Source organism: Neomonachus schauinslandi, chromosome 14 (assembly GCF_002201575.2).
Source record: "Neomonachus schauinslandi chromosome 14, ASM220157v2, whole genome shotgun sequence".
Taxonomy (NCBI): domain Eukaryota; kingdom Metazoa; phylum Chordata; class Mammalia; order Carnivora; family Phocidae; genus Neomonachus; species Neomonachus schauinslandi.
The window spans coordinates 52,369,017-52,394,727 of NC_058416.1; the positions used below are offsets into that span (position 1 = coordinate 52,369,017).

The 25,711-nt window shown below is 38.1% G+C and overlaps 1 protein-coding gene and 1 pseudogene across 1 annotated transcript in view; one reads left to right on the forward strand and one right to left on the reverse strand.

The window, feature by feature from the left end:
* Positions 1 to 15,948, forward strand: part of SMCHD1 (structural maintenance of chromosomes flexible hinge domain containing 1) — a 145,621-nt gene extending 129,673 nt beyond the window's left edge. Inside the window, exons 46-48 of the mRNA XM_021686043.1 lie at positions 3,761 to 3,919; positions 4,205 to 4,319; positions 14,482 to 15,948. Of these exons, the coding sequence (XP_021541718.1) occupies positions 3,761 to 3,919; positions 4,205 to 4,319; positions 14,482 to 14,506 (299 nt within the window). The 3' untranslated portion in view covers positions 14,507 to 15,948. The remainder of the gene's footprint in view (positions 1 to 3,760; positions 3,920 to 4,204; positions 4,320 to 14,481) is intronic.
* Positions 15,949 to 19,704: 3,756 nt separating this feature from the next.
* Positions 19,705 to 20,289, reverse strand: LOC110576929 (annotated as a pseudogene).
* Between the last annotated feature and the right edge of the window lie 5,422 nt (positions 20,290 to 25,711).

Genomic DNA, 25,711 nt, shown 5'->3' on the forward strand with positions numbered 1-25,711 from the left:
ATGGAAATAAATAAAGCAGTAACAATGAACTCCCATGGACCTATCATCTAGCCACTCTTATTTCATTCATAATCCTCTTGTCTCACAACTTGCCTCTGGCCTCCTCTCCCCAGGTGGATTATTTTGGAATAAATCAGGGGTTCTAGTATATTTTCCCTTTTTTCCTCCTCCTAGTCATAAGTGCTTATCAGGTTTTTGCCTAGTAAAGTTCTTAGAATCATGTAGAACATAAAAGTTTGAAGAGACCTAAATATTTAGTAAAGTCTGCATACTGCTTGAATCTTCTAGTAGTAAAAAAGCTGCTTCTGCCTTCTAAGCAAACTTTAAATACTGCCTAATACCAGCCCTTCAGATATACTTTCAGTTCCTTTATATTATTTTTAGTAGCTTTGCTTACATGGTCATTCGTCAGGATACATTGAAATAATCTCTTTCTTTAATATGTATCATACAGAAATTAATGCGTTGTATTTTGAGCTTTCTTCCCTTCGTATGAATTAATTTTTTAAAGTATTTTCTGTGTTCACAGTAAAGCTTCATGTTTTTTGCCCAGGTAATTGAAATTTTCAGACAACATACAAATGTCTGAAATGATTCAAAATCGTTTACAAACAAAATAAATTGTGAATTTTGAATTTTTTTTCTCTTTGGCAAAATTCTATTAAATGAGTTAGGAAAGACTTTTATAGACACCATAGTAAGTAGAAGTTACATTTCATGTACAAAAAATTGGGGGTTAATAGAGCATATTAAGTTAAGCTGCTAAAGGGTGCCTAGCTGGCTCAGTTGGTGGATGCAAGTCTTGATCTAAGGGTTGTGAGTTTGAGCCCCATGTTGTGCATAGAGATTACTTAAAAAATTTAAAAATATAGTACTGCTAGAAAATCACTACTTCCAACAGATATAATCATTACCTTAAAGCTTTCAAAAACGCACCCTTGATAAAATACTGAATTTTCAAAAAGCTTAACTTTCTGTAAGTTACTATGTCTAAAAATGTATTATAGTATTCAGGTTTGAGACTATTTTTTGTCTGATTTATTAGACAGTAAATATTAAATGCAATGATTGTACTCTAAATCAGGGGTCAGCAAATTAGTCAATGGACAAGAATGCTTTATACAGTTTTAAATGGTTACATTCTAAATGTATAAATACCCTCATAATACCCTCAATTTTGCCTCTTGGCTCACAAAGCCTCAAATTTTGCTATCTGGCCCTTTGACACTCTGGTCACACACAGAGATGATCAATATGCATGGGAAAGGACATACAAACACCAAATATTCACCGTACACACTAGTTTACATATAAAACTATGGAAGAAATTAAGAGTCTGAGTATATTAGATATAACACGAAATATAAGATGAAATCTACACTTCTTAATGGTCAAGAACAGAGTTTGGAAAAGAACTAGCATTCTGATGAGCGAGTAAATACTCATGTACATCTGTGTATGCTCATGAATATATTCATATATTTAAATACAAATTCTGTATATAACTAAGCAATGACAAGGTCCTTATGATCCTTAATTCTTTATGACTTTTTGAGAACTTTTAAAGGTATCTAGAAAAAATACTAGTTTTCTAGTCTGATGTGGTACTTCTAATTTCATAGTAATGTAATGTTTTCTTACTTTACATAGTTCATTCTTTACATAGTGAAGTGCATTCTTTACATAGTAAAACACTGCAAAACAATACTTATTTTGTATGTGAATGAGTTACAAAATTATGTCCAGACCCATATATCAATGATGCTGTACTTCTTCAGAAGATAACACACAAAACTTCAGGCCATTAGAGCTTGATATCCTTTTTTTTTTAAGTTTTTATTTAAATTCCAGTTAACATACAGTGTAATACTAGTTTTGGGTGTACAGTATAGTAATCCAACACTTACAGACAACACCAGTGCTCACTCCAAGTGTCTTCCTTAATCCCCATCGCTATTTAACCCATCCACCCACCCCCTTCCCCTCTGGTAACCATCAGTTTATTCTCTATAGTGATGAGTCTGATGTCCTATTTCTTAATAAGTTATGAGGGTCTTCCACCTTTAAATACTCAAATTAGTATATTCAAGCACTTTAATAGACAGTGGTCCTGTTATTTATAAGCAGAAAGATGGAATGTAAATATTTCCCATTAAACGCAGCACTAACAGGTTCATATTTTATGCACAAGATAGACAGTAGCAACTTTTTTTTTTTTTGTCCAGGATCTGTCATGAAACAGACTGTGTTTAATGATTCCACAGGGAATTAAGTGCAGTTAAGCTATGAATCAGGCCCTGGTTCCTCCCAAGGGAGGAGGGAGCGCAGAGGGGCCCTGACAGGCCCTCATGGGTGACAGACAGTTCCAGCAAAACTGGCACCGTGACCCATGGTCTGGGGCTCAGCATGCCTTTATGACCCTCTGTGAAGGGGATCCTGTGTACATCAGGGCTTTTGTTTTTAATTTTTATTCTTCTTTCCAATGAAGTAGTTCAAGAGCTCCCAGGGAGGAATCTGGGGGGTAAGCAAACAGCTGTTGCTGAAGCAGCCTGGGGGGCTCGAGTGTGGTTGGCGGGAAGCTCTGACCCAGCTGATAGGACATGAGGGGATGCGTCTTGGTGACGCCAGGGCACCCCATCAACAATCCTCATGACAGCAGTCGGCATTGAGGGAGCACCTCCTGTGTCTCAGGCCCAGGGCTGGGGTCCTTGCCCCTCTGCTTCCGTTCCACCTGCACATCCAAGATGCAGGTCTTAGTGCAGTTGTTTTGCCGATGGGTAAACTGAGCCACAGGGAGACTGACTGAAGTCCCACCCTGCCACAGCTAATATAGAGAAGAAGGGGGTTGTGAATGCTGCCAATGATCTGTGCACAGACCCCGAGTCTTAGACGACACCCGAAGTGAGCAGTGGTCGACTAGGAGCTGGAGCTGATCCGAACAGGAGCTCTGGAAGGGCTTGCTAGGAGGGCAGGAGCCAGGCTCAGTCTGGATAGACAGGGTTCAAATCCTGTCTTGGGCAAGCACGGTGTGGCCTGGAGCAACTGGCTTCATGGCTCCAAGCCTCCTTTCCCCGCCGCGTGTAAAATGGGGCTAGTGATCCCCACTTTCCAGGCTTCTTGGGAGCAGAAAATGTGAAGGGACACAGGAGGTGCTCAGGCCCCATCCGCTCCCATCCCAGGGCCGTCTGCCATCAGCAGAGGAGCCGTGCTCCAGCCCATCTGCACCCAAGGCTGGGGCCACCCTCTGCCAGGACCCTGACCACGATGCAGACGGGTTCCTCTTCCTTGCGGGGGCCTTGTGCATCCTCCTGCACAACATGACCCCGAGATCAAGAGTCGCATGCTCCAACTGAACTGAACCAGGCACCTCTAGCCGTACTATATTTAATGCATTTGCCACCCTCCCTCAACTTGTCTGTATGGAATTACATTGAATAATGAATATCAGATAGAATGTAAACATTGAGAGAGTGATCCAATTCACAGAGCACTTTTACATAGAAAACACTTTACTGACACAGAAATTTATTGAAGTCAAGCAATTGAAGAAAATTAAAATTTAGCAAGCACCGGTTTTGTGCTGGGGTCTAAACTGCATTTTTATTTTGTCTGTTTACATTGAACCAAAGTCTTGTGGCTTTAGAAGTAGATCCCACATGTTACTATAATATAATACGCAGTGTTGCTAATTCTTCTTTCCTCAAACACTGACTTGATTCGTATCAGTCGTTTTAATCAGACATCTTTGGTTTCTTTGCAGATCTTCTTCAACAGTATCGTACTGCTGTGAACAAGTTGAACAGTGTGATCGAGGACCTTAACCGTCAGTTAGAGTACCTTCACACTCCTGATATGAAGAAGAAAAAACAAGAACTTGATGAACAAGAGAAAAATCTGAAACTAATTGAGCAAAAACTAGGTTTGTGCCTTCTTTTTGTTACTTCTACTTTCTCTGCATGAAGACAGATATTTATGATTAGAGTTCAACTCCAAGAAGAAAGAGGGTGAATGATCCATGACTTAAGTCGACACTCTTGTCCTCCAAGTCACCTGATAAGTGGTTGTAAGGTCTTCTCTTAGCAGGAATAGTAGGAAGGATTCTCAGTATTATTAATTCGTTTTCTATAAATGAAGATAGATTTGCTTTTCTTATAATAATCCCAGTCTTTTAAAAGTTCATATTCAGCATTTTCTGTCTTTATAGGTATGACTCCCACACGTAAGTGTAATGACTCATTGCGCCATCCAGCAAAGGTTGAAATGACAGATTGTCCAGTTCCTCCTAAAAGAATGAGAAGAGAAGCTTCAAGACAAAATAGGTGAGTTTATTGTGACCTGAGAGTTATCACTGGGTAGTTTATCAAAGCTCTTGAGTCATCATACTTAAAAACCAGCACGGGGGTGCCTGAATGGCTCAGTCAGTTGAGCATCTCACTCTTGATTTCTGCTCGGGTTGTGATGTCAGGTTCGTGGGATTGAGCCCCACAGAGAGCCCTCTGCACTGAATGTGGAGCCTGTTTGGGATTCTCTCTCTTCTCCCTCTGCCCCTCCCCATTCACACTCCCTCTCTTTGTTTCTCTAAAAAATAATAATAATAAACTTCTTAAAAAAATAAAAATAAAAGCCAGCATGAATTTATTTCTGATTTCCCCCTTGAGCCAGAATTAGGGGTTTTGTTTTATTTTGTTTGAAAAAACTAAGTGGGGGCACCTGGGTGGCTCAGTTGGTTAAGCGACTGCCTTCGGCTCAGGTCATGATCCTGGAGTCCCGGGATCGAGTCCCACATCGGGCTCCCTGCTCGGCGGGGAGTCTGCTTCTCCCTCTGACCCTCCCCCTCTCATGTTCTCTGTCTCCCATTCTCTCTCTCAGATAAATAAATAAAACCTTAAAAAGAAAAAACTAAGTGATGAATAATGAAGATAAAACATAATTATATTCTCCTAGGATATTCCAGTTTTCTAAATTATTCTTGCTAATTATTTGGAAATGTTTATCATTTATGTTTTGTTTAAAATCAGTGTTAAGATTGAAATTGCTTTTCTGTTGTTTGGCTTACCTTGCAAATACACTACATTCTGCTTCATAAGATCAGCAGCTTGCTAAATTAGAATATACAAAACCATTTGTATGTTATTTATTTAAAAATTGCTTATAATAGTTGGTTTGGAAAATCAGATACCATTTACATAGCACACTAAAATCCCAGCAAAGTTATCTGCAGCCTAACTCAGTGGTAAGAAAACTGTCCTTTTGGGGTGCCTGGGTGCTCAGTCGGTTAAGCATCTGCCTTCGGCTCAGGTCATGATCCTGGAGTCCCAGGATTCCTGGGATCAAACCGTGCATCAGGCTCCCCGCTCAGCGGGGAGTCTGCTTCTCCCTCTGACCGTCCCCCCTCTTATGCTCTCTCTCTCTCTCTCTATCTCAGATAAAATCTTAAAAAAAAAAAAAAACTGTCCTTTTTAGATTAGATGTAAGTAAGGCCATCCTGTAGGAAGATACTGTGGTACTGGGGTTCTTGTACATTATTTCAAAAGGTTTAAATAGGAACTCTGCCTGAAAAAGTGTCTCCTATTGACCTTAGGGGAGTTTTTTTGAGACTGTGGTGTTTGGAATTGGTGTTCCATGCCCTATCCATCTACATATTCTACATTTATTCAATAATTACTTGAAAGCTCATTTTGGGTTATACGTTGCTGGGTGAGTAAAAGTAGCATGGTTCTTGCTCCCCCATGGATCTCTATAATCCTGTGCAGAAGGACAATTCGAAAAAGTAAGCATTTTCCTGTGTACAAAATAATGTTAAGTTCTATGAAAGAAAAAAGGATGAAATGATATAAAATGGTGGGGAAACTATATTGGTTGTCAGGAAAGATTCATTTTAGCAGAGAACTGAAGGATGAGAAGCTACCAGCCAAATAGGGATTGGTTTCAGTCAGAGGGAAAAAAATAGATATGAAAGTTCTGAGAAAGAAGCAAGTATGGCATGTTTGAGGAACAGAAAAGATGCTTGTGTGGCTGAGGCATGGGAGGGGGGGAGAAGCAAGAATGTTTGGAGAGGTGGGCAGAAGCCAGATTATCTGCACTCCCAAAAGAGAAATCTGTGTTGCACAAAATTTTGAGGTAAAATTCTTTATCTCATTGATATCTCTTGAGTGCCTAATATTGTGTGCAAGTTGGGGTGGGGGAGTGTCTTGGAATAGCTGCCTTTAAAGTAAATTAAGGAGGAGAGCTACTGAAATGATAATGAGATTATAAGAATACAGTAGTCATCAACATGAAAGAGGTATTTTCACACGTGGTTATATGAATGATGTGTATTTATTATGAGTACACAATATATAGAAACTATTAAGCTGACCACTGAAAGTGTGTTGGGGCAGTACAGCATCAGAAAGAATATTTGCAATGGATTTAAACACCTATAATTTTTACAAATCATGAGTTCAAAATGATGCAAAAGAATCCTCACTGATGATCATTGGCAATTGCTAGAGCACCAACTCATTATAAAAATTGATATATCCATATAGTAAAGACATGTTCTTTTTTTTTTTTTAAGATGTATTACTTTAGAGAGAGTACATCTGGGTGAGGGGGGTAGGAAGAAGGAGAGAAACAGTCTTAAGTAGACTCCGCACTAGCGGGGAGCCTGATGGAGGGCTCAGTCTCAACACCCTGAGATCATGACCTGACCTGAAACCAGGAGTCAGGCCCATAACTGCACCAGCCAAGCACCCCCTTTCTTTCTTTCTTTCTTTTTTTTTTTTTTTTTTAAAGATGTGTTCTTACTTAAATGAATGTTTTTCAGGGTAGCCAGATAATTGAAGAAAGTTCTTTTTTTGTGTGTGTGGCGAAGCATAAGGTAGTATGTAGTGATTCATCAGTTGCATATAACACCCAGTACTTATTACATCAAGTGCCCTCTTTAATGCCAATCACCCAATTACCCCATCCCCCCACCCACCTCCCCTCCAGCAACCTCATGTTGTTCCCTGTAGTTTTAGTTTTTAAGATTTTATTTATTTACAAGAGCGAGCACAGAGGAAGAGGGAGAAGCAGACTCCTTCTGAGCAAGGAGCCTGATGTAGGACTCAACCCCAGGACCCTGGGATCATGACCTGAGCTGAAGGCAGCCGCTTAACTGACAGAGCCACTCAGGCACCCCTGTTCCCTGTGGTTAAGAATCTCTTATGGTTTGCCTCCCTGTTGCCGTTTTTATCTTATTCTTCCTTGAAGGAAGTTCTTTTTTTTTTTTTTAATTAAGATTTTATTTATTCATTTGTCAAAGAGTGCACAAGAAGGGAGAAGTGGCAGGCAGAGGGACAAGCAGGCTCCTTGCTCAGCAGGGAGCCTGCTTCTCCCTCTCTCTCTCTGCCTGCCACCCCCCCCTACTTGTCTGTCACATAAATAAAATCTTTTAAAAATTTTCTTTATATAAAGAACAAAGAGGCATGATAAAATTTGTTAGAGTACCTTTGCAACATGATTTTGCCACCCCTAATAAAATTAATAGATCTAGGCAATAATAATAGATACTCAAATGATTAGGTAAAAAGTTGTTGGGGAAACTAAATAATGGAAAGATCAGATTGATATACCTGAATCCACTGATTGATCTTAGCAACACTAAAAGCAGGACATTTGCTATTATGTGACTGAGTAGGAAGTAACCTGAATCCAATGAAGCTTCTAGGTGTTTCCCAACTGAGGTTCTGTGGAAGAAGTAAGCACTCCAGAAAACTATTTTCCCTATGGTATGTAAATGGTAACCTCGATGCTTGGGAGGAGGTTAATTCATTGCAAAGAATAGATACTATAAGACAGAAGAGGTTAAATCTCTCACAAATTGAAAACAATTTGATTTAACTACAAGTGTACAGGAAATAAAGGGAAGTCTATAGGGGAAATGATACCACCAGGAAATATCAGCCAAATCCAGAATGTCAAGAATGGGACATAGTACAGGGCAAATGACTGATTTTGTTAATAAATTGGTGCCATAAAAGAAGGATAGAAAGAAGAATGAACTGTTTGATGTAGAATAAAAGTGATTGAAAGGTATAAGAATCAAATGCAATGTGAAGTCCTTGTCTGGATTCACATTTGAATCTTTAAGATGACAACTTCGAAAAAAATCGGAGAAATTTTAGATATATTAAGGAATTATTTTGTGTATAACAGCATCATAGTATTTACATTAAAATAAATATATCCTTAGAAGTGTGTACTGAGGTATTGGTTAAATAACGTGATGTCTGGGGTATACTCTGAAATACTGCTAGAGAGGTAGAAAAGTGACAGGATATCAAAACAAGATTGGGCAAAATATAAAATTACTGCAGCTTGAAATAGGAATTCATTATATTATTCCTTTTATTTTCATGTGGGTTTACTATAGTTTTTTTTTGCAGTTTATTTATTTACTTGCTCAAACTCATGACCCCAAGATCAAGCGTCACATGCTTTTCCGACTTAGGTACAATATTAAGTACCAGCACCCCATATTTCCAGTTTTCTAAGAGACCAGGGAGGAAATTCCTGCCAAGCAGTTCCAGACTAAAGTTACATATTCTTGAAGCTGCACTATAGCCTCAGCACTGAATTAGCCCCAAACCTTGCCGTTACTACAGTACAACTACACATGTCACTGATTTGAATCTTGTTAATTAAGATTTTGCAGCAATTCAGAGGTGGTATGGGCTAGAGTTGATTTTAGTTTATTATTTTGTTGTTAGTAGTGGTAGTATCTTTTCATTGAAGTCATACATGTAAATAAATCAAGTGGTTTGTAAGATTTAGTGTTGTACTGTAATGTGAGCCACATGTGTAATTTAAAGTTTTCTGGGAGGGGATGCCTGGGTGGCTCAGTCAGTTAAGCTTCTGCCTTCAGTTTAGGTCATAATCCCAGGGTCCTGGGATTGAGTCCCGCATGGGGCTCCTTGCTCAGCGGGAGCCTGCTTCTCCCTCTACCTGCTCTGCCTGCCGCTCCCCCTGCTTGTGCTCTCTCTCTGGCAAATAAATAAATAAAATCTTTAAAAAATAAAAAAATAAAAAATAAAGTTTTCTGGGAGCTAGATTAAAAAGAAAGAAAAAAAACTGAGATTTATTTTAATAATTGATTTTTTGAACCTAGTACATAAAATATCATTGCAGCATGTAAACAGTGTAAAACATTTCTTGAGATTCTTTAAATTCTCTTTTCATACAAAGTCTTAGAAATTCAGAAGACAGCAAATCTCTAAGAACTAGTTACATGGCAAGTGCTCTGGAGCTATACATGGCTAATGGTTAACCCAAATTGGAGAGCACAGGTATGAAAGAGAGCTTATGATAATGAAATCTTACATCCAGTGCATCCTCACCCATCCCGTTCCCCAGAAGCAACCTTTGCTTTAACTATTTAGTTTCAGTTATTCTATTGTTGCCTCCCTATTTTTTACACACTCTGCCCGTCTTACCAGCTTTAAGACCGTATGGTTCACCCGACCCCTTGGTGTGGACGTCCATATTGCCTGACGCACCTAATGACTTTTGGACTGAATTGTTTGAAAATGTTTTAGAACTTCCCCTCTATCATGATATTATTTAGTTATAGTCTATCCTACAACCACAAGCAAGTCCTCCATGCTTTTTTCAAAGGTAGAAAGCTATAAACCACACATATATTATTTTGGCTATGTAAATATTTAGGACTAGGCAAAGTTGTGTGCTAGGATTACATTGACTTCTCTGTAAGGTTCTAGGCCACCAATTAGTATTCCAAATGTCGGATCAAATAAGTCTTGTATACTGTATCAGTTTTTTAAAACAGGTTAGATTTTTTTTTAAATTTCTAAATATATATTTTTTAATTTAAATTCAATTAATTAACATATAATGTATTATTGATTTCAGAGGTAGAGGTCAGTGTTCCATCAGTTTTATATAATACCCAGTGCTCATTACATGTCATGCCCTCCTTAATGTCCATCACCCAGTTATCCCATCCCCCCACCCACCTCCCCTCCAGCAGCCCTCAGTTTGTTTCCTATGATTAAGAGTCTCTTATGGTTTGTCTCCCTCTCTGATTTCTTCTTCTTTTATTTTTTCCTCTCTTCCCCTATGATCCTCTGTTTTGTTTCTAAAATGCCACATATCAGTGAGATCATATGATAATTGTCTTTCTCTGATTGATTTATCTTGCTTAGCATAATACCCGCTAGTTCCATCCACATCGTTGCAAATGGCAAGATTTTGTATTTTTTTGATGACTGAGTAATACTCCGTTGTATATAGATATCACATCTTCTTTATCCATTCATCTGTCGATGGACATCTGGGCTCTTTCCATAGTTGGGCTATTGTGGACATTGCTGCTATAAACATTGGGGTGCAAATGCCCCCGCAGATCACATTTTTATCTTTGGGGTAAATACCCAGTAGTGCAATTGCTGGGTCGTAGGGTAGCTCGAAATTTTCAACCTTTTGAGGAACCTCCATACTGTTTCCCAGAGTGGCTGCACCAGCTTGCATTCCCACCAACAGTGTAGGAGGGTTCCCCTTTCTCTGCATCCTCGACAACATCTGTCATTTCCTGAGTGGTTAATTGTAGCCATTCTGACTGGTGTGAGATGGTATCTCATTTTGGTTTTGCTTTGTACTTCCCTGATGGCGAGTGATGTGAAGCATTTTTTCATGTGTCTGTTGGCCATTTATATGTCTTGTTTTTGCTTTTAATTAGTATTCCATGTGTGAATATCATTCAAGTTGTTTATTCTAAAATAGAATGGCTGCGGGACGCCTGAGTGGCTCAGTCGATTAAGCAGCTGCCTTCGGCTCAGGTCATGATCTCAGGGTCCTGGGATTGAGTCCTGCATCGGGCTCCCTGCTCAGCGGGGAGCCTACTTCTCCCTCTCCCTCTGCTTGTGCTCTTTCTCTGCCAAATAAATAAATAAAATCTGGTGTAGTAGATCCAGGTGAGGCCATAGGTGAGGAGGCAGCCAGCCCCCATGAGGACCCCTCTGATCAGGGTGATGACCAGCAGCCAGGAGCCCTCCTGCTTCTCAGTCACACAGTTGCAAGAAGAGGGGGTTCTCTGCACAAAGAGGCAGAAGGAAACGTGCTGGGAGCCCAGCGGGTGCTGAGCCTGGCAGGTGAACTCCCCTTCATCCTCAACCCCTACATGGGGCAGCTCCAGGACCCCAGGTGCTGAGGGCTGGGAGGGGCTCAGGGCTTTTCCCTCCCGGGACCAGCTCAGCATGGCGGGGGGGTTGCTCTCAGCGATGCAGACCAGGCGCAGGAACTGGCCCTCCAAGACAGGCAGTGACGTGTGGTTGCTCAGCGTCCAAACAGGTTAAATTTTAACCCAGTCCCTATTTAGACTATTTCTTGGGTGTTGTTAATTTTTCTGCACTTTCTGATTTCCTTTTTTTTTCTTTCATTGTTTACCTTTTTTTCTTTTTTAAAGAATTTATTTATTTGAGAGAGCAAGCATGAGTGGGAGGAGGGGTAGAGAGGGAAAGAGAGGGAGAGAAAGAATATCTCAAGCAGACTCTGCACTGAGCACAGAGCCCAACACGGGGCTCAATCTTAAAACCCTGAGCCGAAATCAAGAGTTGACGCTCAACAGACTGAGCTGCCCAGGCACCCCATTTCACTGTTTACCTTGATCACATACTCTTCCTCCTATTACAGTGACCAGTAACTATACATAGGTCTCATGGATCTTCTTTGGCTACTCTTGGGTTGAATCCACTGTTCCTTGGATTCCTTATGTTTCTCTCCTATAACTTTCTTAGAAAAGTGTGTACAAAGAAACTTGGAGCTCTTGTGTATCTGACAATGCCTTCATTCTGCCTTCACCTTTTTTTAAGATTTTATTTATTTATTAGAGCACATGAGAGGAGAGAGGGAGAGAATCCCAAGCAGACTGCACTGTGCGTGGAGCCCAGCTTTGGGTTCGATCTCACAACCCTGAGATCATGACCTGAGCCAAATCCAAGAGTTGGACTTTTAACTGACTGAGCCACATAGGTGCCCCCTGCCTTCACATGTGATTGAAGTTTTCTGGGGATAACGTGATAGAAACAAGACTAGAGTATACCAAAGGAGGAAGGACTGCGAAATAGTCTAGAGACAATGGGAGACAGTCTGCCTGATGGGACCCAGAGAGGCTGTGGACTCAGGAACAAAAGAGAGAGGATGGGAGCAAAATGGAAAAGGAGAGGAAACCACAGCCTAGAATATGCCAGATTTTCAACCCAAAACTCTGAAAGCTTTATTTCCTTGTTCCCAAGCATTAAAGATACCACCACAAATTTAGGTAACAATGGTAATTAATTAACTTGGCATATTGGCTTCAGGTGTAGTTGATGGCGCCCTTGAGGCTTATCTCATGCTGGCACCCGGGGGAGCTAGCAGCCTGAGAGTCAGCTCTCCCGCCATGTACTGTAAAGCAGAGCCTGCTGGCCCATGGACCCTGCTCTGCCCTGTCCCACCTAAAATTTCTACTCAGAGGGACTTGATGGGAAAAAAGTTCTGGTTTTTGTGAAAGAAGAAATCTAGGCCAGAAGCATAATTCTTTCTCTTAAATGTAATTGTACAACTAAGAATCATCATGCATATGAGGGGAGTTAGCAATATGTGAGAGAAAGTCCAAGATAAATAGTAAAATCAACTCTGGAAGATGATTCAACTGAACTTTAAAAAATTTTTAAATTCCTAATTAGATTTTCAGGAATTATATTCACAAAACTCAGTATATTATTAGGAGAAAGATACAGCCAGGATAAGATAACAGATTACAAATACTGTGGCTGAAATAAAAATTTCAAAGACTAAAGTCAAACTTCCCAGAAAAATAGAAAAAATACATGAAAACAAAGAAGGAGACCTAGAGAACCAATTCTGTTACAAATCCTAGAAAGTAGAAAATGGAGAAGAAAAATACATTGAAGAGAATTTCCTAGGGATAAATAAAAGGGCCCACTGAAGGCCCAGCACAATGACTAACAAAAGATGTACCAAAACATATTTCATAGTAAAATTTTAGAATATCAAGGAAAGGGGGAGGAACATAAATGTTTCCAGAGAGCAAAACAGAACCATGTTGCCTACCCAGATTTGACACATAGAAAATAAACACAAAAAGTTAGCCATTTTTGTTTAGCTTTGTGATGGCAGTGTTAGAAGTTTTAGGTTGGGGGTGCCTGAGTGGCTCAGTTGATTAAGCAGCCAACTCTTGGCTTCTCAAGTCATGATCTTATGGGTCGTGGGATGAAACCCTGCATTGGGCTCCACACTCAGCGAGCAGTCTGCTTGATTCTCTCCCTCTGCCCCTCTCTCCACTCGTGCTCTCTCTCTCAAATAAATAATGTTTAAAAAGAGAAGTTTTAGATTGAAAATTAGGTATATTCTATCACATGGCTTTCTCCCCCTTGCATCCAGTTTATCTTTGGAAGATTTAAAATCAGTTTAAATTTCCATTTAAAAATATGTTTTTAAGATTTATTTATTTTAGAGTGCAAGCCGGGGAGGGGCAGGGGGAGAGGGAGAGAATCTCAAGCAGACCCCTTGCTGAGCCAGAGGTGGGGCTCGATCTCACAGCCCTGAGATCATAACCTGAGCAGAAACCAAGAGTCAGTGGTTTAACCAACTGTACCACCAAGGTGCTGCTAAAATTTAAATTACAGGTGGTTTTTTTTTTTTAAGATTATATTTATTTATTTGAGTTAGAAAGAGCAAGCACAAGCAGGGGGCAGGGGCAGAGGGAGAGGGAAAAGCAGGCTCCCTGTTGATCATGACCTGAGCCGAAGGTAGTCACTTAACCGATTTAGCCACCCAGGCACCCCATAAATTACTGTTTAATTGGTAATTCTCATTCCTAATCTCTGCCAGTTCTCCATAGATCTTGAACTAATAAATCTTGCACAATCGCAAAAACTGTAGAGTATCTGAAACAAAAGTATCTTGGGGTGCCTGGGTGGCTCAGTCCATTAAGCATCCGACTCTTGATTTCAGCTCAGGTCATGATCTCATGTTCACTGTGTTCATCTCTATATGAATGGAATTATGGGTATTTTTAAATGTTTTTCCTTTTGCTTGTCTTTATTTTGTGACTTTTCTGAAATAAGCATTATAATTCTTGTTTATTTTTAAAATAGTAATTTCATTTAAGGAGAGGGGAAAAGAAAAATGAAAATCTTCAGTTTGGGGGTCTGAGATACACCATTCCAAAGAACTGTGGTACAAATTGCTTAATCTTTATATGTTAAGTACTGCTTTTATTTTGAGGATTTCTCTCTCTCTCTCTCTCTCTCTCTTTTTTTTTTTTTGGCATGCATGTGACAAGTAATTATATACAAGGATTTAGTTAAATGTTTATACCACAAATTATCATAATTAATGGAACATAGTTCCATTGGATATTTAACCATCTAGGTCTGCTGAGGGAGTTTAGGAAAACTGTGGTACATAAAAATTTATTTTTTCCACATTGACCAGGATTATAACCAAATCAGATGTGTGAACAATTACTGAGAAGAGGGGGCCATTGGTCTCATGAAGAATGCCCTGCCTTCTGCAGCTCTGTTTCAGAAGATCAAGAGGGTGACTTACCAGACTGATATTTCTGGGGACGATACAACTATCTGGGCATGCATTTCCATGTCAATCCAGATGGGACTGAAAACAGCCATTCAATTTTATGAATCTCACTGGACATTGTGGATTTACTGGAATTATTCCAGTCATTATGCCCTTTGGTTGTCATTATCTTGCAAATGTGTCAGAGGAAAATGTGCAAATATGGCAGTGACTATAAAACTGGCACGTGGCATTTATTAATCCTGAAGAAAAGCATATGTACTATTTTTCAGTATGATTATCATGGATATGCTAGAACTATTTCTTGAAAACAAACCTTTTTATTACTTCTGTGTGAATTTATTTAACAAAACTGTTTTGTCTGTTGTGTCTAAGGAAAGTTCTAGAGGTTAGATATTTAATTGTAAATATGTGAGGACACCCTTAATGAAGAATTCAGAATAAAAATAGAAAAAGCACAGGTATCGGGGAATTCAAATGTTAAGATACATGAGAAAATGTTAAATTGATGAGTGAATTTGTGACAGCAGTAGCATTTTAAATTTCTAAAGATTTATCCTGTGTATATATACATAAAAAAAGCAGCAGCACCAATTTTTATAAGTATTGTTTGACTTTAATACTAGATGATATAGTCTCAGCCTTAATTCTACATTTTCATTATTTTGTAATTTTTATTACTATTTTTAAAGAGTTAAAGAAGTCATACACTCCCACATTAATGTAGTAGTCTGCTAGAAAGTTGCTGCAAAAACGTTCGAGTTGTGTATTAATTCAAGCTAATGTATGTCAATATATATGTCTTTGTGTAAGTCCAGGACTATTGGTTTGTGAAGTTATTTTGTAAGGAAATGCTTTTGGTACAGTTTTGTGTCCCAGGAAATGTGTGTGTTTTTTAATCCTTTCTGAATATACAGTGAGGTTAATAAAGAGGATTGTTTCTTCCCTATTAAATGTGTTTTCCTTTTTAACATTGAAAGCTCTATAAAAGATTACCTTGGTAAAAACTATTACAATATTGATCTATCTTTATAATTGGAAGTCATTTAACTCTTTTGTTGATGAAGGAAACAAATTGGCAATAATTTAGCTAAAGGAAAGATTGGATTCCTTTTAAATGATACTAGTTCTTACTAGTTAAATGATAGTGCCAAAAAAGAGTTCCATCTTCCAAATTGTGTATACTTTTGACTGTATGACTTAGTTATTTACAAGCACTATGAAATGGGTGAGATTGTTATTTTTTAGTACGTAACTTTCAAATAATACTTGTTAGTAAAAAGGTTGCATTTGTGTTTTTTATACTGTCAAAATATCTTCAGTTATATCAGCTAAATATTTTCATGGGATCATCTCTTCCTCTTCATGACTATGTAATTATATTTGTAAAATTATGTTAATTTAAGATATTTTTTTGCAAGTCTGTTGAACACCTAGTATTTCTTTCGACTCAAAAAGAGGTTGCTACTTTTCATTATCACATATAGGTTTAAATTTAGGAATAGATCGGTAGCAACATTAAAATTCATTGTAGGACATTTGGCCTTAAAATATTATCTTAAATATAAAGTGATGTTTCTCCAAATCTGGCTTTGTGCAAGCAATTATTTCATTTACAGATTCATCAGTAACCTGAATGTGAAGATACCTTACTGTTTGAAATTAATTCCCTTTTGGAGAGTGATCAAATTGGTGTTACAGAATCACCTATCCCAGCAACAAACAATTCATAGTATAGACAGACATTCTTAATATATTTTATGATAGGAAGCCTAAATTCAAGATAAAATAATGTCTGATAATATAAAATAGATTCCCAGTATTCTGATTCTTTAGACCATGCTCCAATAAACAAATGTGCAATAGAAAATATTAGTAATTATATCTCCGTAAAGTACTGTATTTAAATCTTTGCAAATAGCATTTGCATACATTTACCTTTCTCACCTGTGTTTCTCCCTCACAGTTTTTTTTTTTTTTAAGATTTTATTTATTTGGGGGCGCCTGGGGGGGCTCAGTCATTAAGCGTCTGCCTTCAGCTCAGGTCATGATCCCAGGGTCCTGGGATCGAGCCCCACATCAGGCTCCCTGCTCTGCGGGAAGCCTGCTTCTCCCTCTCCCACTTCCCCTGCTTGTGTTCCCTCTCTCACTGTGTCTCTCTCTCTGTCAAATAAATAAATAAAATCTTTAAAAAAAAAAAAAAAGGTTTTGTCAGAGGGAGAGAGAGTGGGCACAAGCAGGGGGACTGGCAGGCAGAGGGAGATGCAGTCTCCCTGCTGAGCAAGGAACCCACTGCAGGACTTGATCCCAGGACCCTGGGATCATGACCTGAGCCTAAGGCAGACGCTTAACTGACTGAGCCACACAGGCGTCCCTGTCACCACAGTTACTCTTATTTTTTAATTCTTGAGAGAAATAGAACATTGCATCTCATTTTTCTGTATTTTTATTTTAGTAAGTTTTATTTTAAGAAGAATTGTGTACCTTGACTACTTGATAGTCCATTGGTGTACTTAAATATAATTGGAATTCAGTTTTAGACTTTAAAATAGCAGGAATAAAACAATATAGAATGAGACCATTACTTATATTGTGCTAGAAATTAAAGACAATATTTAAAAGCCAGGGGAATCTTTGTATTCTTAATATCATTTAGACATGAGTTCTGTGATATATTTAGTGATAAACGGTTAGCAAATTTAGTGAAAAAATTTATTTCCGTGCTTTTATAGACCAGAAGTATGTTTTGTTAAACTTGTTACGTATTTCCTCTCTTCAGTAGTTTTGCAGAGTGAATTACTTCTTTGAAGAACTGACAAGTCAATCATGGATCCTTTTGTCAAATACTAATGAAAAATCAAGAGTCATAAACCAATCAGATCTGTTTAAAAGTAATATATTGAGCTTTGGCTACATTTGTATTAAATATTCAGGTGCTGATTGCCTAATATTTTATATAGTAGAATTTAGATTATTAGATAATAGAATTTAGAATGGAATGCGAATTTCATAAGATATTTATAAATATGAATCCTGAGATGATTCAAAATGTAAAACCAAAAAGTTGGCCTTAGTTGTTTGAAATACAGAATGATTTTTATTGCAACATTTATAAATTCATTAATTTAGCAAATACTTACATCTGCTGTTTTGCAAACCAGTGTGTCTAACTTGGGGCAGAAGATAATAGCTACCAATTAATGAGTAACATGCTGAATAAAACATTTACATGTTATTTACAGAAGACACAAGATTAAAAACAGATTAAAAAGATGGAAAAGGATACATCATGCAAACAGCAATCACAGCAAATTTGGAGTGATACTAATAGACAAAATTAAAACATGTTATTAGAGATAAAGAGGGACATTTTATAATGATAAAAGGGTGAATCCATTAGGAAGATAGTTATACGTGCATCTAATGACAGAGTACCAAAATACATGAAGCATAAACTGACAGAAATGAAGAAAGACAATTCAGCAATAATAGTTGGAGACCATATGCCCTGTTTAAAATTATGGATAAAACAACTATACCAAACACAATAGAAGACGTGGACACTATAAACCAACTAGACTTAACAGACATCTAGAACATAGCACCCAATAACAATATATATTCTTCTCAAGCCCACAAGAATATTTCTCATGATGACCATAGACTAGAGCATAAAACCTTTAAAAATTTAAAAGGACAAAAAATAGGTTCTCTGATCACAATGCAATCAAATTTGAAACAGATAACAGGGAAAACTGGGAAACTCACAATATATGGAAATTAAACAAGACTACTCCTAGCTAGGTAACCAATGGATCAAAAAATTTTTTTTAATTATGAAATATTTTGAGATGAGTGAAAACACACAACATATCAGAATTTATGGGATGCAGCTAAAGCAGTGCTTAGAGGGTAACTTAGAGCTGTAAATGATAAAGAGAAAAGATCTCAATAACCTAATCTTTTACCTTAAAGAGAAAACTAAACTTTAAGCAGGAAGAAAATAGAGGTTAGGGTGGAAGTGAATAGAATGAAATAAAGACTAGAAATACAAGGAAAAAAGGTAATGAAACCAAAAGTTTTTTTGAAAAGATCAACAAAATTGATAAAATTTTGACCAAGAAAAAAAGAATATACTGAATGGAGACAACAGTTGACTCTTGAACAACATGGGGATTAGGAGCACTAAACCCTGCCCCCCACACACACACTTTCAAAAATCATAAAACTTGGGGTGCCTGGGTGGCTCAGTTGGTTAAGCGACTGCCTTCGGCTCAGGTCATGATCCTGGAGTCCTGGGATCGAGTCCCGCATTGGGCTCCCTGCTCAGCAGGGAGTCTGCTTCTCCCTCTGACCCTCCCCCTTCGCATGTGCTCTCTCTCTCCTTCTCTCTCTCTCAAATAAATAAATAAAATCTTTAAAAAAAAAAAATCATAAAACTTTGACTCTCCAAAAACTTAATCACCTATTGTTGACCAGAAACCTTACTGATAACAGTTGATTGACACATTTTGTGTGTTACGAATTACGTACTGTATTCTTACAATAAGGTAAGCTAGAAAAGAGAATGTTAAGGTCATAAGGAAGAGAAAATATGTTTATGGTACTGTAGTTAGTATACTGAAAAAAATTTGCATATACATGGACCCATGCAGCTCAAATTTGTATTGGTCAAGGGCCAACTTTATAGTAGAATCAGAAATTAAAGAGTGACATTACTAGTAACCTTACATAAATAAAAAGGATTATAAAGGAATACAATGAACAATTATATGTGAACAAATGAGATAACTTAGATGAAATAAATTCCTAGAAAGATACAAGCTACTGGAACTGACTCAAGAAAAAATAGACAACTGAATAGACCTATACAAGTGACAAGATTGGATCAGTAATAAAAAACTCACAAAAGCCAAGGCCCAAATGGCTTTACCACAGAATTCTGCCGAACATTTAAAAGAGTAATACCAACACTTTTTTGTGTAGATCATACGCTATTTAATAAAAGATAGAAATAATGAAGTTCATTCTCTTTTCCTTTTTAGTACTTGCTTAAAGAGAAAAATCTTGAAATTTGCAAGGATTTCTGATGCCAGGAAATCATAAAATGTAAGAGAATATTTAGCAATCAGGGTGGCTTAGCTCATGGCTATCAGCATATGTCCAACTATGATTTGCATTCCACTTACTCAAGCTGAGATATCCTTGCTTAGGTTGAACATACTGTGAGTATAAGATCTCTTTTTCTAAGAAATAAGATGGAGTCTTAGGATAATGGCCTCAGTGAATTGGTAAGTTAGCTATCTCCAAATTTTGGTGATTTCCCCAGTTCTTCCATAATGTCTCAGTGCTCTAGCCATCATCTGGTAAGTCATGGTCTTCTGGTTGTCTTTTCTTTTCCACCAAAGTTGGGCAAGTTTTTCTTTGTTTTGTTTTTGTTTTTTAAGTAATCTCTATAAAGCTCAAACTCATGACCCTGAGATGAAGAGTCGCATGCTCTTCTGACTGATCCAGCCAGGTGTCCCCTTTCCTTTGTTTTTTGATACAGACGCCTTTGGTTTTATCTACCCACTGAATATAAAATGCCATCTCAGGATTACACAGAGATTCATGAAGGTATTCAAACAGGTGGAGCTTCTTCCTGCCTTTGCTTCCCTTTTACTGGAGAACAACAGGTTGTACTAGCTGGTTTTCAGGAATGTTTAGCAGACAATAGGATCCAGACAATAGGAGCCATTAAAAGGATTATTCACTATGACCAAGTGGGATTTATTCCTGGGCTGCAAGGATGGTTCAACATCCGCAAATCAATCAATGTGATACACTACATTAATAAAAGAAAGGACAAGAATCATATGATCCTCTCAATAGATGCAGAAAAAGCATTTGACATAGTACAGCATCTTTTTTTTTTAAGATTTTATTTATTTATTTGAGCAAGACAGATAGCATGTGCAGGGAGGAGAGGTAGAAGGATGCTTAACCCCGACTGAGCCACCCAGGCACCCCTACAGCATCCTTTCTTGATTAAAGCTCTTCACAGTGTAGGGATGGAAGGAACATACCTCAGTATCATAAAAGCCATATATGAAAATGCCACAATGAATATCATTCTCAATGGGGAAAAACTGAGAGCTTTTCCCCTAAGGTCAGGAACACGACAGGATGTCCACTCTCACCACTGTTGTTCAACATAGTACTAGAAGTCTGAGCCTCAGCAATCAGACAACAAAAAGAAAAGGCATCCAAATCTGCAAAGAAGTGAAACTCTCACTCTTCACATATGACATGATAACTCTATGTGGAAAACCCAAAAGACTCCACCCCCAGAGGAATTCAGCAAAGTGGCAGGATATAAAATCAATACACAGAAATCAGTCACATTTCTATATACTAACAATGAGACAGAAAAAAGAGAAATTAAGGAGTCGATTCTATTTACAATTGCAACTAAAACCATAGGATACTTAGAAATAAACCTTACCAAAGAGGAAAAGTTTCTGTACTCTGAAAACTATAGAACACTCATGAAAGAAATTGAGGAAGACCCAAAGAAATGGAAAAACATTCCATACTCATGGATTGGAAGAACAAATATTGTTAAAACGTCTGTGCTACTCAGAGCAATCTATACATTCAATGCAATCCCTATCAAAATACCACTTACTTTTTCACAGAGCTGGAACAAATAACCCTGAAATTTGTATGGAACCAGGAAAGACCCCAATTAGCCAAAGGAATGTTGAAAAAGAAAACCAAAGCTGGTGGCATCACAATTCCGGACTTCAAGCTCTATTACAAAGCTGTCATCATCAAGACAGTATGGTACTGGCACAAAAACAGACACATGGATCAATGGAACAGAATAGAGAACCCAGAAAAGGACCCTCAACTCTATGGTCAACTAGGTGGAAAGTATATCCAATGGAAAAAGTCTCTTCAACAAATGGTATTGGGAAAATTGGACAGCCACATGCAGAAGAATGAAACTGGACCATTTCCTTACACCACACACAAAAATAAACTCAAAATGGATGAAAGACCTAAATGTGAGACCAAAATCCTAGAGGAGAACACAGGCAGCAACCTCTTCGACCTCAGCCTCAGCAACTTCTTCCTAGAGACATCGCCAAAGGCAAGGGAAGCAAGGGCAAAAATGAACTATTGGGACTTCATCAAGATAAAAAGCTTTTGCACAGCAAAGGGAACAGTCGACAAAACCAAAACACAACTGATAGAATGGGAAAAGATATTTGCAAATGACATATCAGATAAAGGGCTAGTATCCAAAATCTATAAAGAACTTATCAAACTCAACACCCAAAGAACAAATGATCCAATCAAGAAATGGGCAGAAGACATGAACAGACATTTTTCCAAAGAAGACATCCAAATGGCCAACAGACACATGAAAATTGCTCAACATCACTCGGCATCCGGGAAATACAAATCAAAACCACAATGAGATACCACTTCACACCAGTCAGAATGGCTAAAATTAACAAGTCAGGAAACGACAGATGTTGGCGAGGATGCAGAGAAAGAACCCTCCTGCACTGTTGGTGGGAATGCAAACTGGTGCAACCACTCTGGAAAACAGTATGGAGGTTCCTCAAAAAGTTGAAAATAGAGCTACCCTATGATCCAGCAATTACACTACTGGGTATTTACCGCAAAGATACAAATGTAGTGATCCGATGGGGCACCTGCACCCCAATGTTTATAACAGCAATGTCCGCAATAGCCAAACTATGGAAAGAGCCCAAATGTCCATCAACAGATGAATGGATAAAGAAGATGTGGTATATATATATATATATATATATATACAATGGAATATTACACAGCCATCAAAAAATGAAATCTTGCCATTTGCAAAGAACTAGAGGGTATTATGCTAAGCAAAATAAGCCAATTAGAGAAAGACAATTGTCATATGATCTCACTGATATGCAGAATTTAAGAAACAAGGCAGAGGATCATAGGGGAAAAGAGGAAAAAATGAAACAAGATGAAACCAGAGAGGGAGACAAACCATAAGAGGCTCTTAATCTCAGGAAAAAAGTGAGGGTTACTGGAGGGGAGGGGGGTAGGGGGATGGGGTGGCTAAGTAATGGACACTGGGGAGAGTATGTGTTGTGGTGAGCACTGGGTGTTGTGTAAGACTGATGAATCACAGACCTATACCCCTGAAGCAAATTATACATTTTATGTCAATTTAAAAAATTAAAAATTGAAAAAAAATTTTAAAAATCATACTTTAATGGAATAGCCTTCTCTAACTTGCTTATTTCACTTAACATGTTTGTGAAATTCATCCACATTGATGTGCATATCAGTAGTTCATCCATGTTCATTGCTGTATGGTATTCTATCATACCATATTGTATACGTACAATTTATTCATTTTACTTTAATGAACATTTGAGTTGCATCCTGTTTCTGACTGTTAGAAACAATACTCCTTAGAACATTTTAATATAAGTCTCCCAGTGTACGTGTACAAGATCTTGTCTATGTTCTATATCTAGGGGTGTGATTGATGGGTTTGAGGGTATGTGGACTGTTCAAATGTAAAAAGTAATTCAGAACTGTTTTCCAAAGCAGCTGTTCCAGTCTATTCTCCCAATAGCAGTATATGAGAGTTTCTGTCTGCATTCACCCTAAATAGTGATTGTTGTCAGATTTAAAAATTTTTGTCAATCTTGTAGTAAGTAATGGTATCTACATCTTAGATATTTTTTTATTATGTTAGTCACCATACATTACATCATTAGTTTTTGATGTAGTGTTCCATGATTCATTATTTGCGTATAACACCCAGTGCTCATTACAACACGTGCTCTCCTTAATACCCATCTTAAATATTTGGTATTAATTTGCACTTCCATGATATTAATGAGGTTGAGCATATTTTTTTATTGGCCACTTGAGTTTTGTCTTTTGTGAAGTGCAGATTCTAGTCTTTTGTCCATTTTTCTGTTGGATTGTCTTTTTCTTGTTAATTTGTTGTTGTTGATTTGTTAAGTTCCTGTATCCATTCTTTATCAGATACATGTTGCCAACATGTGAGAAGACCTGAAGGAACCCAGGAGAGCTTCAAGAACAGGTGAAGACTCCAGGGTCTTTCAGGTGGAGTTAAAGTTCTCCAGACATGGAGAAAATCCCACACAGAGGGAACAGTTTATGCAAAGATTGTATTTGTTGAAGGACCTCCAATCAGCATAATTAGAGAAGGTAAAAAGGAGAAAGAATCACTTTCCCTTCTCAGCTCTCCCCAGGCAAATTAGATTTGCTTCTGGATTTAACATTCTTAGTTTTAATGTGGATGAAACAGATTTGTGTGTTTCTCCAGTTTGGGCTTTCACTATGCTCTTTGAAGCCTCATCTCTGATAAAATACAACATATTTCTGGGCAAGAGGGAGGCGGGAAATTAAGGGAAACCATCCTCTTTAAAAAAAAAAAAAGAAAGAAAAGTTGTTTTTGTTATCCAGACTTGCTCCCTTGTGATTTTTGAAGTACCCTAAAGAAGTGTTTAAAACTCCAACCTAAAGAGATTATTAGATTATTCATAATGAATCCATCCTTCAGAGAACATAATTTATTTGTATTTCCCTGGGCATCATTTAGGAACAGCAAGCAGTTCAAAGCCTGAGATGGATTTTCCTCTTATTTGTTATTTCTACAGTTGACAGATCTTTTTGGCTAAGCAGGGATTTGGCAATGTTGGGTTCTTGATTCCAGCTTTTTCAAAGTACAGTTAAGGAAAATTGTAATTCTGAGGTGACATACGTTTGAAACCTCATTTGGCCCCTATTACCTCATTCATCAGAGCAAGAAACAATCTGGCTGGAGATCACATGCTGTGGCCCAGGGAGAGGGTGACTCTTATTTTGTTCTCCGACTGACTGGGCCTCAGAGCGGGGTGGAGAAGGACTGAAAATAGTCATTTCTTGGCTGCACTGGTCAGGAGGGAGGGCCTCTCTCACATGGGTCCATTTACAAGTGAGAAAGAGAAACAAGGGCTCTGGAGGTTGGCCTCACCAGTTACGGTGGATATGATGTGAACAGAGTTGGTTAAGGCCCAAGGTAAACTTTACAGAGGTTTAGATTTATTTATTTACATTTGTTCAGAGATAAAACTGAAGTGTATGCTTCTGTTCTAAGTTTGAGTTTTCAACTTGTTTTCAAGTTAGCATCCCCAGATCCCAGTTCTCTCCCAAATTTAATGCCACTTTCCTCCCTATGTATAAAACGTATGTTAATTTGTTCAACTCTTATGAAAGTCAGACATCGTCTGCTTTCTTTCACTTATTCAACAAATGTTATGAAATAAAGTGTGCTTTGTGTCAGACACCATGCCAAGTATAGGGATAAAATATAAGATGAATTAGAAAGATTTTTTTTTAACAAATATCTATTCAGAACTAATCGATGATGCTGGAAGTCAAAATCAGTGTGACTTTTGGGAAGGATTAATGATTGGAAGGAACCATGAGGGGCCCTGGGGTGCTGCTCATGTTTTGCTTCATGATCTGGGTGCTGGTTACATAGCTGTGTATACTTCATGAAAATTCACTGAGTCACTTATGACTTAGGCACTTTTTTATAAGAATGCTGTACTTTGGGGCGCCTGGGTGGTCGGTTAAGTGTCTGCCTTCAGCTCAGGTCATGATCCCAGGGTCCTGGGATCGAAGCCCCACATCGGGCTCCTTGCTCAGTGGGGAGCCTGCTTCTCCCTCTCCCTCTAATGCTTCCCCTGCTTGTGCTCTCTCACTCTCTCTCTGTCAAATAAATAAATAAATAAATAATAAATCTTTAAAAAAATAAAGAATGCTATACTTTGATAAAATTCATAGGAGAAAACCATAATCTACAAATATTTATTTTTATTTATTTATTTTTAAGGATTTTATTTATTTATTTGACAGAGCATGAGCATAAGCAGGGGGAGGGGCAGTGGGAGAGGGAGAAGCAGACTCCCCACTGAGCAGGGATCCCAATGTGGGGGCTCGATCCCAGGACCCTGGGATCATGACCTGAGCTGAAGGCACTTAACCGACTGAGCCACCCAGGCGCCCCCATACAAATATTTATTTTTAAAAATCCTTCATGAAACTGGAATCC